The sequence below is a fragment of the Girardinichthys multiradiatus genome, chromosome 3, assembly GCF_021462225.1.
Source record: "Girardinichthys multiradiatus isolate DD_20200921_A chromosome 3, DD_fGirMul_XY1, whole genome shotgun sequence".
NCBI classification, from domain to species: Eukaryota; Metazoa; Chordata; class Actinopteri; order Cyprinodontiformes; family Goodeidae; genus Girardinichthys; species Girardinichthys multiradiatus.
Window position 1 is genome coordinate 39,000,104 of NC_061796.1, and position 20,537 is coordinate 39,020,640.

At 40.0% G+C, this 20,537-nt stretch overlaps 1 protein-coding gene across 2 annotated transcripts in view; it reads left to right on the plus strand.

Moving 5' to 3' along the window:
• The window catches only part of LOC124865451 (inactive phospholipase C-like protein 2), a 57,388-nt gene continuing 36,851 nt past the window's right edge, over positions 1-20,537 (plus strand). The window contains exons 1-2 of one of the 2 annotated variants that reach the window (XM_047360542.1): positions 1-365; positions 640-1,082. In XM_047360542.1, the coding sequence (XP_047216498.1) occupies positions 831-1,082 (252 nt within the window). In that variant the 5' untranslated portion in view covers positions 1-365; positions 640-830. The remainder of the gene's footprint in view (positions 366-639; positions 1,083-20,537) is intronic. The other variant, XM_047360541.1, reaches the window with a different exon arrangement.

Genomic DNA, 20,537 nt, shown 5'->3' on the forward strand with positions numbered 1-20,537 from the left:
TAGAGGGACAACAAAGCTCGTGCGCGTTCACGAGACATACACAACTTTGTTCCCTGGAAACGACTCATTCAGTGACACGATTACAGATTCAACAACGCCCTTTATCTCGCTTTAAACCGAGCCGAACTGGTGCTGACCACCGCGTTTCACCGACGGAGACGGGTTTTTGTGTTAGCTAGTTCGTCCACCAAAACTAACTTCCCTCGACTACCGAGCGAGTGAGTGAGTGAGTGAGTGAGCTTTGTTAGCCTGCTAACTAGCTGAGCTGACAGAAAGCAAACGACAGTCCGCTCTGCTGGCTGCTGGAGCAACAACTTCAGAAGAACCAGGAGCGGTGACTATGGGGAGACCAAGCAGCTCTGAAGGTAAGATACAGAGTCGGGGGTGTGGGACATATCAAGCTAATTGTGAGAGGATTATTTTACCTGCAGAAAGGCTTTTTTTTTTTTTTTTTTTTTAGTAAAATAAAGGGGTGATCTGTGGACTGTAAAAGGGATCCTCATACAAAAAACCCCCAGTTTCCTTTAAAAATGACTGGCGCATGCTATGTTGAGAACATCCGCTTTCAGTGTAGACAAAATGTGCTTTCTTCTCAGGGTTCTTGCTGCTGTTAACATTAATCCTATTTGTCATTCACAGACGGAGCTCAGAGCACGGAGGAAGCCCCTCATTCCGGAGCACCAAGAGATGAAACGGCACATGTTACACCGAGATAAAAAAAATTTACAACAACAGTAGTAGTAATATTAATAAAAGACCGGGCGGGATATTTCAGTGACGCTGAAACCTTTGTTTTTGGGTAGTGTGTTGTTTGAGAGATCGAAGTGCCTATGGCGGAGTTCGGGGAGGACAGAAGGCTCCCTCCGGTGAATTTTGGGCACGCCACCGTGCCAAGCGACGAGGCTGCGGGGAAGACGCATTGCGAAGTCTCGGTTCTGAATGGAGACTGTGGGATTTCAGAAAATATGATGTGCTCGGACTCCCCGCTCAGACCTGGCAGCCAAACCGGAGCGGAAAACGCCAACACCACCGTGGGGCCGGATGCCAAATCTGATATACCACGAAGGAGCAGCATTATTAAGGTAATCTATGAAGTTGGGGTATATGCATTCTGGTGGTGAAGTTATAACCCTCCTGAGTGACTGCATGTGTTGAACAAGGTGTTTCCCAAACCACACACCAATAATTAGGTCATCGGGAACACACCCTGTGCTGTGTCCGAATCAGAGTTTGATTTCTTCACTGTTATTTGTAAGTGTGTATATTGTCAGATCCAAACACCAATGTAAATAATAGGACTGTAATTGAAACTACAGTCTTTGTGCTGATATACAAACATAAACAAATACAGTTATGTGACAGATCTGAAGGAGAAAACCAAAACTCTTGACCCTGACAGTAAAGAGATCCAGACAGCCTATATTATGGGGTGTTTTTATTGTCATATATCAGTCGAGTCGTTCCCTAGTAGAAGAGATGCACTGATTAGGCTAAACGTACAGATCACAATCTGTTATGTCAAATTTGTTATGTTACACAGCGTTTAAAAAAATTATACTAGTGATCTGAGTATGAACATAAATGTACTTTATGTTGCAGTTTGGAGAGTATGATGCACTCGGTACTCATGATAAAGGCTGAGATATTTTAGAGGGAAGCATGTTAACTGAGTAATACATTAATCTTTATTTTCTAATCTTCAAGCTTCTTACTTTAGAGTAATCAGTCTGTCTTAGGTACATAAGGATCAGTTCTGCTGAAATATCTAAAGCTCCTTTCAGATCACCCTTTAGTGTCTTGATTTACGCCTCACTATCAACTGTTAAGTACTGACATGGAATGGGGATTTGAAGACATTCCACCAATATTACATTCCTAATCCACTTTGGGAGGTAGTCACGAATTAGTAACTAGTATGAACTGTAATGGGTAATGAGGGATTGATGTAGTGATAGGATACAAAGCATAGACAGCTGCAGAAGCACCAGGAGTCCGACAAATTCACCTGTTTAGGAATACTTATGGTTGTGACCAACCCAAAACAGTCAATGTTACTACTACCCATCACTCTTATTGAGAACATGGGTTCTAGCCAAACAGATAGCCCAACTAATATCATTTTTATGTTTGTGTTAATGTATGATGAGCAGAATAGCAAAACAGCCCATTAAGCACTAATAAATCACTACTACATTTAGTAGGCATTTTTGTTTAAGTCCACTTTTAAAAATCGAAATAAAGAAAAATTAATGCTATCCATAACATGATTATAACTGCTATTATATTTTAGCATTAGAACAATATTTATTGCTTTAGAGTTTTTACTCTAAAGTTTGGTTTAAATCATGCAATACTGGGAAACCAAGAAGTTTTAATTTGAAGTTATTATCCCTGGATAATGTCGGACCATTATCCAGGGATAATGGATATCGGCCCATTACTTGTTACTAGTACCATTACTAGTTCTCAGTAAGGCCTGGATAAGTTTGGAAATAAGAAAATTGAGTATGGAGTTTTTTTCCCAGACCTTTTTTTGCTTCTTCTTTCTAAAGGATTAAAGTCTAAAACGTAACCAGTAGAGTGGTTTTCACGTTTATTTATTCATTTCACATGCCTATAATTAGGTTAAAAAAATCACACCTTGAATTTAACATTTTACCCATCATAATTCTGGATTTTGAGTTACTAAATTAAATTAAAAAGCCTCTGTACTACCTGTTTTGTCTTAAAATGGGTCTGAAATGCAAACAAAGCACTAAAACTACAATTTTTAGAAAGTTTTGTGAATGAAATAAAGGTACCAAACATTAGAGACTCTGCTTTTAAAAATCGGTATCTAGTCTAGGGTACTCTATATCATATTTGTCAAATCCAAGAGTTCTAGAATTTGAAATAAAGGTGATTTAAGTTAGTCCAAATGCAACAAAAGCAGTGAAACGACAAAATGCCAGACTCTAACAATTGGAAGCCAGTTTTAGCATTGCATTGTTTTGTTATTGTGGGACCTGCAGGAAAAAGGGCCCAACTTGAAGCAGGTTAAAAGTTAACTCTTTGTTCTCAGATGACCAGATTATGTCGCCACAAATGTGGGGGGGAAATCTAGAAGTTTGCATCTGGAAAAGTATATAACTTGGCTCTAAAAATGTTGAAGGACCCTGTATTTGGTCGGTATAGTTTTTGTTTGAAGTTTGAACTTCATACAGGGCAGAAACAGAACTAAACAAATACTGTACTGAGTTACCATTTAAAAGTATTAGGTCAAACCTGAAACAGAAGGTGTGTTACTTATTTACACAACTAACAATTTCCTGCAGTATGCTATTTTGTAGGCCAACGATTGATGGAGTTTAAGTGGAAAAAGTATTTAAATAAAGTTTAAAACACCCCTTTCTTGCATTCATGCGCACACAGCCTGGAGCGGAAAGTTTGACCTAACAAAGCAACAACATAACCACAGTATCTGATATTTCTGATGCAACTTTCAGTTGAGAGATGGTTGCATAAAGCTTGGGCAGGATCCATTACCTAATACTGTTTAAACTTACTTGAGAAATTCATGGGCACGTGGTATTATGGTCATCATGCTTAGAGAAGTGAGATAATGTATTATTACTTACTGTAATTTATGGCATATTAAGGCTTTCCAATTGATTTTTAACCTTACTTAATTTGATTAATGATACAATACACAATTTGACTAACGTTTCATCATGGAGCAGTGATCTAAGCATTGAACAAATAGATAAGGACTCAGTGAAAGTTATTAACCTCACAATAAGACAAAAGAATCAACACATGAACTCATTTAGGACAAAAAGGTTTGGGTCCTAGCATGCACTAGGACTTGATTGTGGCTACACTGTTAAATAAAGTTGATGGGCATAAAAGCAGAAACATTTGATGTTTGATCAATATGGCCTGTTTTCTGCCAATAAATGCACTTCTAAGTCTTTATCTGGCTATTGGCAGGCTATGGAATCAACATTTACACACGTGTTGCAGTATTTACAGTATCATTTCTAAACAAATAGACTTCCTGTCGATAAAATTAAAAACAGCCACAGGTCATTAATTGTAGCAGAAGAAGAGTGTTAGCAGTTAGTGGTGTTGGGTAGGATCCTCCTGCCATACACACAATAATCTTAAGCTTATTTGGACACAGACAACATGAATAGTTTTGTCTCAGCTATATTCAAAAACATAATGATGCTATTTGTAGACATATGTTTGATACCGATCACCCGCTTTTAATAAGCAAACCTTTTTGAAAATCTGTTTATTATTTTTATTAAAATTTTCTATATGGCCAGCTAGTGTCTTTTATTGAATGCAGGACAGTTCCAGTACTGCCCCCTGCTGCGCTGGAGGATTATCACTCAGATTGTGCATACAGTTGAGAGCTAGTCATTTGTTTTACATTAGATCCTTTAAAGAAAAACTATTCTCCACTGATTAAACACTTTTGTCCTGATGGAAGTGACCTCATCTGTGTGCCAATTTATTTGACAACTGTCTCAAGTAATATTTCCAAAATATCCACATAAGAATAAAGGAATTCTTAAAGAGTTCTGACCGGTTCCTCCTGGAGAGATTTTCTGTAGAGTCAGTCCTTTTAAGGAGTTTGGTGCTCACATTAAATGTGATAGGCCTTGTTACGAGTTTATTTAAATACCTGGGGATTTAATTACATTCTCGATTATGTCAAGTAACTTCTAATCTTCTCAGCCTCTGTGATTTGACCCAATGGAGACTGTTTAGGGCCATGGGTGCTCTGTTTACATGCCACAGCATCCTGGTTTCTATCAAATTACTTCAGAGGAGACACTTGGGCTTCTCAAAACAAAATGATAAGATCATATCCAGACTTCTAAAACAAGAAGATGGTGTGTTTGTGAGAGTATTTGTATGTGCAAAACCAAACTGGAGTATTTAACGAGGTGGATCATGGCCAGGCAGTGCTGGGCATTGAAACAACTACAACATTTAAATGAAAAACCCAGAGTGACTGTAAAAATAAGGACAGGCTTTGAAATTCAATAAGACAGACCATACATGTGGCCGATTAGGCAGCATGTGGAGCCAGCATTATTTATGCATTATTTACAAGATGGAGATGAGATTGCAACCAGTAGTGTAAATTTTATTTGCTTTATTTATGTCTTTTAAGCATTTCCACTCTTAAATAGTATTGCAAATGGGTTTTGTAGTTCAATATGTCACTAGCTGTGAATGTGGTAATTTTCTGACTCATTTGCCTATATTCCATGTTCTCCCATAATTCTGTCAAGTTTTGAAAAACAATCAAAATAAAGAAATTGTCCAGCTCTATTGTCAGCATGCTTTTTAGATACATTTAAGGATTCATTGCAAACTTCCACTGAAGATGTTCTAGCAGAATGACACAAAACCCATTTTCTTCTTACTGTCAGATTAAATCGTTTGCTGAATGTCAGATGATAATTTTTTTAATATTTTCTTTAAAACTTCTCACAATCATTTGCTGCAATTTTAAGTCTGGTTTCAAGTGTTTATGTTTCTATCGGAAGATGTGAATGGAAAATTAGATTCGGACATGATTAATGTGGACAAGTGTAGTTTTATTAAAATAGTATGCAGGGCTACAAAAATGTTCATGTGGATTTGCTCTCATTTATGATAGTGACACAGCACACTGGAGCTCTGACTGCCTCATACTGCTGGGAATAAAACAAAAACTTGACCTCAGAAAACCTCTGACCAAGACATGACTCTGCTGTTGAGCATACAGACGTGTAGCTCATGAGGATTATATACACAAGCTATATAAGGAGATCATAATGAAATGATCGTACAGTCTTAGTTTATAGTCTAAACTTGGTGTTTTACTTCTTTCACCTACTGTTGGAAATATTGCTTAAGGACACCATATATGATGACACTTCCTCGCATTGATTTAGTTGACAGTATGTTGAAAGTCTCGGAGAGATGTTGGTGTTGCTATAATCAGCAGCTTTGTAATGTACACCTTGTGAGTGCTGCTGTAGCTTTCACCGTGCAGTACAAAGAACGAGATGCAGTACAGGAAATGTCTTCATGTCTTTTAGTGATGCTCTCTGAGTGATTACAGGGAGCAGTGTGGGCTTTGGATAGACCATTTTAACTCAGTTAATTTATATAGCATCAGTTCACAACAAAGAATCATCTCAGTGAGCTTTACAGAACAAAATGGGTCCAATTCATATACAATTATAGACAGTGCAATTCAATCTAAACTAATCCAGATTCAGTTCAAAACAGTTAAATTATATACAAATCTAATTACACGCTGACCATTTCCACCCAATTACACCATACTTGGTCAGATTCAGTAGATATACAAGGCCAATTGGTACAAAGTTATCTAAGGAAACCAGGGCATGCCATTTAATTGTCAGTTTAATGCAACCTCCTTCTTAAGTAACCACAGGGTGACATTGTAGAATAATGACTCCCTTTTACCAAAAATAAACCTCCAGTAGAACCAAAACCCTGAGGCGAATACAGCATATCAGCATATGGCCAGGAGTACTTTCTATGAGAGAGGACAAGAAAGAAAGAATAAAAATATAATGGCAGCAGTAAATCATAGTCTCATAAGTAGACAGAGTGTCCTCCCTACAGACCAAAACTGGGTGCTGGTTTCACAGGAGGAGCCTGATCACTGAAAGATCTGCATCCCATCCTACTTTGGGTATCTGCAAGTAAACCTGAAGTCTGAGAGCTAAGATCTCTGTTCGGAAGATACGGAACTGTGAGTTCTTAAGGGTACAGTTATTTGCTATTTTGACTTAACCTTATCATTAGAAACTTAATATACACTGCTCACAAAATAAAGGGAACACTTAAACAACACAATATAACTCCAAGTAAATCAAACTTCTGTGGAATCAAACTGTCCACTTAGGAAGCAACACTGATTGACAATCAATTTCACATGTGCAAATGGAATAGACAACAGGGGGAAATCTTTGGCGATTAGCAAGACACCCTCAATAAAGGAGTGGTTCTGCAGGTGGGGACCACAGACCACTTCTCAGTACCTATGCTTTCTGGCTGATGTTTTGGTCGCTTTTGAATGTTGGTGGTGCTTTCACACTCATGGTAGCATGAGACGGACTCTAAAACCCACACAAGTGGCTCAGGTAGTGCAGCTCATCCAGGATGGCACATCAATGCGAGTAGTGGCAAGAAGGTTTTCTGTGTCTGTCAGTGTAGTGTCCAGAGCCTGGAGGCGCTACCAGGAGACAGGCCAGTACACCAGGAGATGTGGAGGAGGCCGTAGGAGGGCAACAACCCAGCAGCAGGACCGCTACCTCCGCCTTTGTGCAAGGAGGAACAGGAGGAGCACTCTCAGAACCCTGCAAATTGACCTCCAGCAAGCCTCAAATGTGCATGTGTCTGCACAAACGGTTAGAAACGGACTCCATGAGGATGGTATGAGGGCCCGACGTCCACAAATGAGGGTTGTGCTCACAGCCCAACAACGTGCAGAACGCTTGGCATTTGCCAGAGAACACCAGCTTTTCACAGATGAAAGCAGGTTCACACTGAGCACATCTGACAGACGTGACAGAGTCTGGAGACACCGTGGAGAGCGATCTGCTGCCTGCAACATCCTTCAGCATGACCGGTTTGGCAGTGGGTCAGTAATGGTGTGGGGTGGCATTTCTTTGGAGAGCCGCACAGCCCTCTATGTGCTCACCAGAGGTAGCCTGACTGCCATTAGGTACCAAGATGAGATCCTCAGACCCCTTGTGAGACCATATGCTGGTTCCTCCTAATGCAGGACAATGCTAGACCTCATGTGGCTGGAGTGTATCAGCAGTTCCTGCAACATGAAGACATTGAAGCTATGGACTGGCCCGCCCGTTCCCCAGACCTGAATCCGATTGAGCACATCTGGGACATCATGTCTCGCTCGATCCGCCAACGTCACATTGCACCACAGACTGTCCAGGAGTTGGCGGATTCTCTAGTCCAGGTCTGGGAGGAGATCCCTCAGGAGACCATCCGACGTCTCATCAGGAGCATGCCTAGTTGTTGCACGGAGGATCAGCAGGAGGATCTTTCATCGATCTGAAGTTCACTGAGCTCCTGGCAAGCGGAGCAGCGGCACTATACGGGATACTGCGTCAAAGGGAAAAGCGTGCTGGCTCGCTGGTAAAGCTCTGCAAAAGAGGACTTCGCACACCACTGCCTTCAAACCACCTGGCAAATGTCCGCTCTCTAAACAACAAGATGGACGAGCTGCTTCTCCTCACCGGTAAAAACACGGACCTCCGCGGATCAGCAGTTCTCTGCTTCACCGAGACATGGCTGAGTGAAAACATCCTGGACCGCGCACTGCTGTTACCGGACTTCCAGCTGTTCAGAGCGGATCGCAGCGTGGAGCTATCGGGGAAGAAGCGAAGAGGCGGAATCTGCTTTTATATAAATGAAGGTTGGTGCAGAGACGTAAAAGTGCTGGGAAAAACATGTAGTCCTGATCTGGAGTCATTTTCCATAATCTGTAAACCGTTTTATTCACCGATAAAGTTTTCCTCGTTTATAATAATCTGCTCATATTTTCCACCGCATGGCTGCACTTCTGCCGCGGAAAAACATCTTACTGAGCTGATTACAGACGTGGAGAAAAAATACACAGACTCTTTCATCATAATACTGGGAGATTTTAACAAAACAAACCTCTCCAATGAACTCCCCAAATACAAACAGCATATTAAGTGTCCCACCAGAGACAAAAACACACTGGACCATTGTTACACAGCTTTAAAGGACTCATATCATGCTGTTACCAGGGCTGCTCTGGGTTTTTCGGATCATTATCTAATCCACCTCATCCCAACCTACAGACAGAGACTAAGAGCTTCCAAACCCAAGGTTCACACTGTTAAGAAGTGGACTGAGGAATCAAAGCAGATGCTACAGGCCTGCTTTGAATGCACAGACTGGACTGTTTTTGAAACTTCGGCCACTGACCTAAACCAAGTAACTGATGGGGTGACATCATACATCAGTTTCTGTGAGGACATGTGTGTGCAGACCAAGACCTTCTGCACCTTTGGGAACAACAAGCCATGGTTTACTCCACACCTCAGGAATCTGCGCAGGGATAAGGAAGAAGCTCACAGCAGTGGAGATTGCAGGCAGGCCAGGAACAGACTTACAAAGGAGATCAAAGCAGCCAAGAGAAGCTACAGTGAGAAGCTTAAGAACAGCCTTTCTACTGGTGACACTTCGGCTGTATGGACTGGTCTGAGAAACTTGACTGCCTATAGGAGCCCCCCCACCCATACTGAACAGAGTCGTCTCCTGGCCAACCGTCTGAATGGCTTCTACTGCAGACATGACAAGAAGCCATTCACACCTCAAATCATCCCCTCCACATCCCATTCAGGAACAAATTTGACCCTAAAACAACCAACCCCCTACCTTCAGATCCTCCGCCTGCACTAAAGATCTCCGAGGAAGATGTAAATAGGCTCTTTCAGCGCATGAAAACAAAGAAAGCTGGAGGACCTGATAACGTCTCCCCATCATGCCTGAAAGCCTGCGCACATCAACTCGCTCCGTTCTACACAAGGATCTTCAACAAGTCACTGGAGAAATGTGAGGTCCCCTCCTGCCTCAAACAATCCACCATCATCCCGGTTCCCAAAAAACCCACCATTGTAGGATTAAATGACTACAGGCCTGTAGCCCTGATGTCTGTGGTCATGAAATCCTCTGAGCGGCTGGTGTTGAAGCACCTGAAAGACATCACAGGCCCCCTGCTGGACACCTTGCAGTTTGCTTATCGAGCAAACAGGTCGGCAGATGATGCTGTTAACTTAGGCCTACACTTCATCCTGCAACACCTCAACCGTCCAGGGACGTACGCCAGGATCCTGTTTGTAGACTTCAGCTCGGCCTTCAACGCTATCATACCAGACATCCTCCACCAGAAGCTCACCCAGCTCAACGTCCCAGCCTCCACCTGTCAGTGCATCAACAGCTTCCTGACGGACCGACAGCAGCAGGTGAGACTGGGGAGCATTTTCTCCTGATCCAGATCAATAAGTACTGGTGCTCCCCAGGGGTGTGTTCTATCCCCACTCCTCTTCTCCCTGTACACAAATGACTGCACCTCATCGGACACGTCCGTGAAACTCCTTAAGTTTGCAGATGACACCACTGTCATTGGACTGATCCAGGATGGTGATGAGTCTGCATACAGACTGCAGGTGGATCGGCTGGTACACTGGTGCGGTCAGAACTACCTTGAACTGAACCCACTCAAGACTGTGGAAATGGTGGTGGACCTTCGGAGAACACCACCCCCATACACCCCCCTCACCATCCTCAACAACACTGTATCGGCCGTGGACCACTTCAGGTTCTTAGGAACCACCATCTCTGAGGACCTGAGATGGTCTTCACACATAGACACTGTTTGAAAGAAGGCCCAGCAGAAACTGTACTTTCTGAGGCAACTCAAGAAGTTCAACCATCCACAGGAGCTGCTGGTTATCTTCTACACTGCCATCATTCAATCTGTCCTGTCTTCATCCATCTCAGTGTGGTTTGGCTCATCCACAAAACAGGACAGGTCCAGACTGCAACGAATAATCAGGACTGCAGAGAGAATAATCAGAGCTGACCTTCCCTCCATCCAGGACTTATACAGGTCTAGGGTCAGGAAAAGAGCTGCTAAAATGTCTGCAGACCCCACACACCCTGCACATAAACTGTTTAGAGTTTTACCTTCAGGCCGCCGCTACAGAGCACTGTTCACTAAAACCAGCCGCCACAGAGACAGTTTCTTTCCCCAGGTTGTTTCTCTGATGAACATTCAATAAAGTACAAAACAACAGCATACAGATGTTGCAAATGCACCTTTTTATTATATATGTGTATATTGTACATTGTAAATATGTATAGTCTGTAATGCAAAAACAGAACAAAAGAGCAAAGTGTACCGGAGTCAAATTCCTTGTTTGTATGTACGAACTTGGCAATAAAGCTGATTCTGATTCTGATACAGGCACATGGAGGCCACACACAATACTGAGCCTCATTTTTACATGTTGTAAGGACATTACATCAAAGTTGGATCAGCCTGTAGTGTGTTTTTCCACTTTAATTTTGTGTGTGACTCCAAATCCAAGCTTCTATTGGTTAATAAATTTGATTTCCTTTTGATGATTTTTGTGTGATTTTGTTGTCAGCACATTCAACTTTGTACAGAACAAAGTATTCAATGATAATATTTCATTCATTCAGATCTAGGATGTGTTATTTGAGTGTTCTCTTTATTTTTTTGAGCAGTGTATATGTAAAAATATAGCCTTGTGCCTAATTTTGTCTATTTAGCAACAGTATGGGTGTATAGTCAATACTTTCCACTTCAATGTTGTTCCATAATTGTAGTTAATTCTGAAGTTATTACTATGTCTTCAAATTAAAACTGTTTTTGGACACCTTAATGCTTCCAAAAGCAAGTGCCAACAAGTTATGTTATTACTTTTGGGTATTTAGAAGTATTGAATTCTAGCGCTGATTTAGTCTATACATGTCAAACAAAGCTTTACTCAAGTTTCTCCATCAGCCTAAAACCCTACTTTCTTCCTAACTACAGCCATGCTTCTTTTAAAAAGGCACGTGTGGTAAAACATATCACCAGATGTTGTACAAACTCCAGTAGGAGGACCATCAGGGTGAAAAGGCAGATTGTTCTTTATCCTAAATATAAACTCATTCATGTTAAGGCACTTGAAAATGTTGTTGTCGGTGTCCTATTACTGTTAGAATAAATGTGTTGCTGCTTTAGGTAAAAGTAGCTTCAGGTGAAGGGAGAGGAAGCATCAGTAACTTCACAATATTTACTTCAGTAGAAACTCTAAGATGAAAAGGCAGAAACATGCGGTATGTGAACCGTGGAGGTCACAGGTGTTTTCTCCCTCAGTTTGTGTAACGATCCTTATGTTGAACAGGTACAAAGCTTTGATTGATTGAGTTGGACTGAAGAGTTTATTGGACCTTGACTGATTCCATGTGCTACATTATCTTCCCTTTTTAAGTTCCAGCTCCACTCATGCAAACTCAGTGTAAACAAACAAAAACATTGTTTCTTTTAAGCAAATGATAATCCTGAACCTGGATTTATTGTTGATTTTTTTGGAGCTCTTGGTTATTATCATTGTGTTTACAGTATCATTTGAGTGCAGTCTGTCTTGTTTAAAGGCTTTACTTTAAGATACATTGTAAAAGAACACACGGAACCACTTTTACAGAAAAGAAAAGATGGTTTTTGTTTTCTAGCTGAAAAGCTTTTGGTTTATTGAGACGCTGATTGCAGTTTTGCTGCCAAATTCAGATTTTTGTGAAGCTCTGACCTACTTATACAAGTTTTAGCAGATTTCAATTTCCTTCTAAGAACTGTAAGTAAACAAAAAGGCTATTTAAAGATATTAAGATATTCTAAACTCAGCCAATACAGAAAACTGGATTGTCTTGATCAATAAAATGTTTATAAAAAACTAACATTACTAGTTAGTTCTAAAGATTTCAAGAGGACATGGCTATATATTGCTTGTTTGTTCGGACTTTATCAGAATGCATGTTATAAACAAAGGTTTCTTGTGTTTTCATGTTTAGAAACTTGATTGCCCAATAAGATTATCAAATATATGAGTGGATAAGTCAGGAAAATCTTTCTGCCAGCAGGTTTTACAGAAAATACATTTTTGACACAATGTTGTTGTTGGACCTTAACTCAACCTCTACCTGCATATTGAACGGGGCAATATTGACATTTCTGTCGAGCTAATTGTTATCTCATAAAAACCCCGTCTTAGTTCCCAGACTAATTAAGAGAGATTCATTTCAGTGAGTCAAGACACACAGATTCACCTTAATTAAAATAAATTGTCTTTTTCCACTTCTTATTAAAGACAGCTGGGGTTTAGATCAAGTCACTTGAGGAAAAAAACTGGCATACAAAGGCCCCCTAAGTTCAAAATATTTTTTTTCTGTTGCTGTAGGCTATATACCCTCTATAAGCACACGGGTCCAGTGCCAAAGGAGAAATCATGAAAATGCTTACTGACCTAAATGGTACTGCTGTCATGTCAGACTGCTCGCTGCAAGACGTCACAACGAGATACAAGAAAGAAGTGAAAGTGCCTTGAATCATTTTAACGTGACATTTGTTGCATTTGATTAGCAATGCAGCACACAGATGGGTTAAATGTTCATTGAGTCAGAGTAGGGACATATCGAGATCAATTGAAGCCAAAACGAATGTCTGTTTAAGCATAAAGGGAACTTGTTACCAAGGTCTGTGATGCGCAGCCCTTAATCATGATTGGAAACGGACCAAAACATGTCATCCATAACAAATGAGACTGATACTTCAAAAACCAAACCAAAAGGAGCTAGCAAAGCACACAACATCACATTGTTCTTTAAAGATGAAGCTGTTGGGTTGCTAAATGAATTTCTCTGCTTGTGAGAAACTGAGATTTCCCCAATTTGGAGCAGTTAAAAGCCGCTGCACACCATGCCTTCATCTGCATGTAGAGCAAGTGTTTTTATTCTTACCAGCTACAACTGTTTAAATACTTCAGCGAGATGGTGGTTATAAAGCTTAGATTGCAGTGGTAACAAGGCACTGTTATTCTTATCATCAGAGCATTCAGTTCTTAAAAAACAATTTCTCTGAAGTGATGGGAGGATGTGGTTGGGACAGTACCAACCACACTCACGTAGTATAACAGCTATTATAGTTAGCAGCTACCTGACTGCTGTATACCTTTCTGTTACGGGTGTGTACATAATGCTCTGTGAAGAGGCAGTACCCTATAGCACATTTATATAGATATGTTTGGACTTTAAATCTTTCTCCGAATGATGTGTTGCATCCAGGAAGTAACCATAACAAATCCTTCTAAATAATAACATTATACTTCAAACACATGCTGTTCACGTGTCTTTGTGTCCAATAAATCTTATTTAAACCATGTTGGTGACCCCGATGGTCATGTTATACTTTTGCTTTCCGTTAGCCCTTATCCATGCCTTGTTGTGCACATTGTGGTCTGCTCCCACTGCAATGTGCACAACAATCCATTTATCTGTCACTTAGTCCCACAGATTAAATAGGCTACAGTTTCTTATCTTGAAACAAAATGGAGAGAACCCGAGCAGGCTGGATAGTGCAAGTCGACATAAAGGCCAGACTCAGACATAAGTGATGAGTATACAAGCAGTGGAAAGAGCACTGCTAGGAAGGACTGATTGTTCTGAACCTGTGTTTTGTGGTGTAAGGGACTCTGTTTCTGCTGCATTTGCCCTTCCTGTCCCGTTTCTGCTGCATTTGCCCTTGTGGACAGGGTTGATGAGACATACAGTGATTTTTAAATATGCTTCACAAAGTAGAGATTTAAAAAAAAAAAAAAATCATTGTGTTGAGAATGTCACAGGCCAAACAAATGTAAAGTTCTGCATTTTTCCAGTCCAAACTTTATTCAATGCAGTGTTTATACAATAACATTGGACACCATGTTGCATCTGCATAACGTGATCTACATTAGTATTAACGTTCTAGATCCTATAGTGTTGATTTTTTTCACCAGTGAAAAACGTTTTATCCCAACCAGAGCCTAATATATCGCTCTACACACGGTTAACTGGATTAAAAATTCTACTAATGTTCTGAACCTAGCTTCATCATCTGTTTCAAAAGCTACATCTGACTTGACACACATGGCTGCACGTCTTGCTCCTGCTGATTATGTTTTTGTGTGGAGACATTTGCTAAAATGGTAAGCCAAGGCTAATATGTTTAGTCTGTCTTTTGAAACTACTAATTACTAATTTAGCTTATACCATATTTCCATGTGATTCCAATTAATTGTGTGTGGTGCTTTGTGTTCATTTTTGTAACGAGTTTTGACTATAGTGTTTCTGCTGCACTCTGTGCTTCTCTCCCAGGGCAGCTGGGAATATCTAAGCCATATGATCTCAGTAAAGCATTTTCTATAACTAAATAAATGACTAAGCAAGTGTGAAACAAACTAGTAGTGATGTTGCACGGGTGTTTGAACACATATCTTTTTTTCTTTCTTCTTTGAAACCCACTTTAATTGATGGGAATAGATTTTAACCATTGCGTAAACCTTAACAACCTAAACAACTCTTGACTTATTTAATATCGAAGCAAATGTGTCCCAATATTCAAATTAAAATGCATTAATAAAATGCTTTTTCATTTCAAAATGAAGCTGCATTTCTTGACCAATAAATAAAATTAAAAATAAATCATTCAAACTGCATTTTCATTTTCTTCTCCAAGACTTCTCAATTTGTAAATTAATTAAAATGATAAATAAAATAACGTTTAACATTTCATTAAAAAAAAGGTCTCAACAAAAAGTGACCAAAATTCATTTTGAAATGTCAAATTTCAAATGTATTAACAGAAATGATTTTTCATTTTAAAGTAGTGGCTGCATTTTTTGACTCATTAATGAAATTACTAATAGATCATCCAAACTGCATCTTCATTTTCTTCTTCAATCCTGCTCATTGTGTGACACAATTAAAGAGCAAACTAAAAGGAAAATGCTTTTTTGTTTTCATGCCCGCTTCCGCAAAATTGTTCCATAAATCAATTTGACTTTGCAATTCCAAGCACCGCACGAGAGTGATGTCAGTGGCAACTCTTCTTCTCCTGCCCCAGACCGCACCATTATGCATCTTGTACATTAGGGAGTGGTGTGCATTGCCCCTGAGACAAAATGAGAGCGCGAAGATTGTGTTCAGTGACGGTGGGAAATCACCATGTCCAGTCTGTACCAGAGCTGCTAAGGGAAGCCGCCACTGCCCTGGAACGGCAACAAAATCTAATAGTACGTCTCTGCAGACCGTAAATCTCAGTTTCAGTCCTGCACGTTCAGTCCTGCAGGTCTAGACCGCTTGTTTTTGCAACAGTCCCATTTTTCTGACTGAAATAAGAATCTTTCAATTTTTTTTTACACAAATAAATAGAAAGAATTTCCCTTTGGGTACCAATAGGCTACTTCTGATTTCAATTTAGCCTGAGGTATTTTTTAGCAGCAGCTATTAAAGATAATTAAAGCACTGATTGTAATAGTTTAGAGATTTAGTGCACCTCGATACCAAACAGTTTGAAAGTTTATTATATTAAACTATTAAATAGTAATAAATGCTTTATGCTTACACAGAAATATGTAATAATGTATATATAGAAACATTCACGTGCTTCAGCTGATAGCGGGAAAGTCAAGTCCTGAGAAATGTGAGAAATTCAGCAAACGATTTTGATAATACATGTATACATATCTAGTATAATACATGTATACACATCTATTACATGTAGTCACATCCCCAGCTAATACAAGTCCTGATGAACCTTGTATTATAATAACATCATTACTTCATGAAATTCAAACATGACTTCAGACATGCGTCCCTGATGGATTCAGAGGGAGGTGATAGAGAGACTGAGCAATCTCAGGCCATCTGCTTCATGGCACCTTGATGGAAAGAGAGAGCCTATGTAGTCCAAGTTAATATTTTTCTAAAATACATTCTCAAAATATAGGTAACAGAGTGATATCAATTTATATAGTTTAAAACATACATGGTAACATGAATATTGACTGAAATAATAACCTTTGGGCATCTCTCAATGAACCTCTGGGAAGTTCTTTCAAGGTTCTTTGGAAAGCCATTTCAGGTGACCGCCTCTTGAAGCTCATGGAGAGAATACCAAGAGAGCAAATCAATAGAGCCAAGGTTGTAAAAGTTCGTCATGTAACTGGTGGGTTGCCTGTTCGAACACCCATTCCATCTGTGTCGGTCGTCTCTGAGCAAGACCCTTAGCCCCAGAATGCTCCCCAGGCACAGTGGCAGCCCACAGTGATGGATTAAAATACAGATGTCGATTTCTCCCTTGTGAGATCAGTAAAGTCTAAATTATTATTATTATTGTTAATCAAAGCAAAGGGTGGCTATTTTAAAGAATCTAAAATATGAGTTACTTCACACTTTTTGTTTACTATTTAATTCCATACTTTATGTGTTCATTCACAGTTTTGTTGCCTGTTTAATACTTACTTTCCGTTCGCCGTCCATGTTAACTCAGACAAGGAAATACAGGTCCTTCTCAAAATATTAGCATATTGTGATAAAGTTCATTATTTTCCATAATGTAATGATGAAAATTTAACATTCATATATTTTAGATTCATTGCACACTAACTGAAATATTTCAGGTCTTTTATTGTCTTAATACAGATGATTGTGGCATACAGCTCATGAAAACCCACAATTCCTATCTCACAAAATTAGCATATTTCATCCGACCAATAAAAGAAAAGTGTTTTTAATACAAAAAACGTCAACCTTCAAATAATCATGTACAATTATGCACTCAATACTTGGTCGGGAATCCTTTTGCAGAAATGACTGCTTCAATGCGGCGTGGCATGGAGGCAATCAGCCTGTGGCACTGCTGAGGTCTTATGGAGGCCCAGGATGCTTCGATAGTGGCCTTTAGCTCATCCAGAGTGTTGGGTCTTGAGTCTCTCAACGTTCTCTTCACAATATCCCACAGATTCTCTATGGGGTTCAGGTCAGGAGAGTTGGCAGGCCAATTGAGCACAGTGATACCATGGTCAGTAAACCATTTACCAGTGGTTTTGGCACTGTGAGCAGGTGCCAGGTCGTGCTGAAAAATGAAATCTTCATCTCCATAAAGCTTTTCAGCAGATGGAAGCATGAAGTGCTCCAAAATCTCCTGATAGCTAGCTGCATTGACCCTGCCCTTGATAAAACACAGTGGACCAACACCAGCAGCTGACACGGCACTTCACACCTTCACTGACTGTGGGTACTTGACACTGGACTTCTGGCATTTTGGCATTTCCTTCTCCCCAGTCTTCCTCCAGACTCTGGCACCTTGATTTCCGAATGACATGCAGAATTTGCTTTCATCCGACAAAAGTACTTTGGACCACTGAGCAACAGTCCAGTGCTGCTTCTCTGTAGCCCAGGTCAGGCGCTTCTGCTGCTGTTTCTGGTTCAAAAGTGGCTTGACCTGGGGAATGCGGCTCCTGTAGCCCATTTCCTGCACACGCCTGTGCACGGTGGCTCTGGATGTTTCTACTCCAGACTCAGTCCACTGCTTCCGCAGGTCCCCCAAGGTCTGGAATCGGCCCTTCTCCACAATCTTCCTCAGGGTCCGGTCACCTCTTCTCGTTGTGCAGCGTTTTCTGCCACACTTTTTCCTTCCCACAGACTTCCCACTGAGGTGCCTTGATACAGCACTCTGGGAACAGCCTATTCGTTCAGAAATTTCTTTCTGTGTCTTACCCTCTTGCTTGAGGGTGTCAATAGTGGCCTTCTGGACAGCAGTCAGGTCGGCAGTCTTACCCATGATTGGGGTTTTGAGTGATGAACCAGGCTGGGAGTTTTAAAGGCCTCAGGAATCTTTTGCAGGTGTTTAGAGTTAACTCGTTGATTCAGATGATTAGGTTCATAGCTTGTTTAGAGACCCTTTTAATGATATGCTAATTTTGTGAGATAGGAATTTTGGGTTTTCATGAGCTGTATGCCAAAATCATCCGTATTAAGACAATAAAAGACCTGAAATATTTCAGTTAGTGTGCAATGAATCTAAAATATATGAATATTAAATTTTCATCATTACATTATGGAAAATAATTAACCTTATCACAATATGCTAATATTTTGAGAAGGACCTGTAGATGGCGCGGTTGTGGAAGAGATATGGAACTGCAGGTCTGAAACTGTGGTCTTCGAGTCTGCAAACACAAGGCTTGTGCGATGGTATGAGGGAGTGCCATGTTGTGTGCAGTCTCTGCAACCTAATGTACAAGATGCATAATGGTGCGGTCCGGGGCAGGAGAAGAAGAGTTGCCACTGATGTCACCCTCCTGCGCTGCTTGGAATGGCTAAGTCAAATTGTTTTATGGAACACTTTTTCCGGGCGCAGGCATGAAAACGAAAAAGCATTTTCCTCTTAGTTTGCTCTTTAGTTGTGTCACATAATGAGCAGGCTTGAAAAAGAAAAAATGAAAACGCAGTTTGAAAGATCTATTAGCAGTTTCATCTATGATTCAAAGACTGCAGCTATGACTTTAAAATGAAAAAGCCTGTTAATACATTTTAATTTTCAAATTTGATATTTTAAAATGAATTTTGGTCACTTTTTGCTGAGACCTTTTTTAAATGAAATGTAAAATGTTATTTTATTTATCATTTTAATTAATTTACAAATTGAGCAGTCTTGGAAAAGAAAATTAAATTGCAGTTTGAATGATTTTTTATTTTATTTATGAGTCAAAAAATGCAGCTTCATTTTGAAAATGAAAAAGCATTTTATTAATCCATTTTAATTTGAATATTGGGACACATTTGCTGTTATAATTTAGATTGTGTGACACTAGCAGCCTTTATTACAGTTTTCAATCAGGAAATGGCAAAGACAGAAAGGGGAAAACATGCAGCCTCAGCTTATAGGGCACCCTCTCTGTTTATTAGTCTCATAACAGTACAGTCATTTGTGAATTGTAATCACCCTGTAAGTGGGTGGCTTGTAGCAGAAGCAGTAATGACCCAATGGTTACAGTTTGTTTCTCACCTCACATCCTGTCAAATAAATAGAATGTCTCAGCTGCTTGGTCTGCATTTTTGCTAGTCTTTTCACAGCTCTACCAGAAGATATAACCTGACTGTGGAATCACCCTGTTAAAGGGAAAACAATGTGTTAATTATGGTGGAACCAGCTATGCCGAGAGTTTCAACAAGTACTTCACTGGCTTAACCGCGGTGCATTAAATTATTATGTCAGGTCAAGGCACGTAGATATGATGCGACTCTCCATTGCCCTGGAAGGGCTGTCAAAATGTCTGTCTTGCTTCTCTAGTGGATGCAAAAGGAATTTTAAGCAGCATTTCTTAAACAAGTTTGGTCTGATGGTGTGGTAAACTGCATCACTAGCTGTGTGGTCTAGAATTGTTGTGGGATACTTTTTGAAAAATAATCAACACCTCAGCCTAAATGTTTATGCAACCATTTTGGATGGCGCATTGGACAACAGGTAGCAGAAGTGTTGGTACACACTTGGTTGTGTTGTTATTGTTCTTAAGCAAATATTCTTTTTTAGCTCCCAGATATTTAATGAATATTCATTTTGAATGTAATAGGTGTTGATATATCAGAAATATTTGGTTTATGGTTGAAAGGATCTATACAATTTGCTGTTGAGGTTGTTCAGAGAGATTTTATTGAGTGCCATGGAGATGTCCTTGATTTCCTGTTCCTAGACCTCATAAAGTCTCATACTATACAGAGTTGAAGCTCTAAAAGGTTTATCCCCTGAGGTTTACAACCAGGCATTTGATGGTTAAATCGCATTGCTATATAGAAGGTTTTGACCAAGAGTCTTTTTTCTTGACATGGACAGAGTGAGTTGAGTGTTTATGTTTATT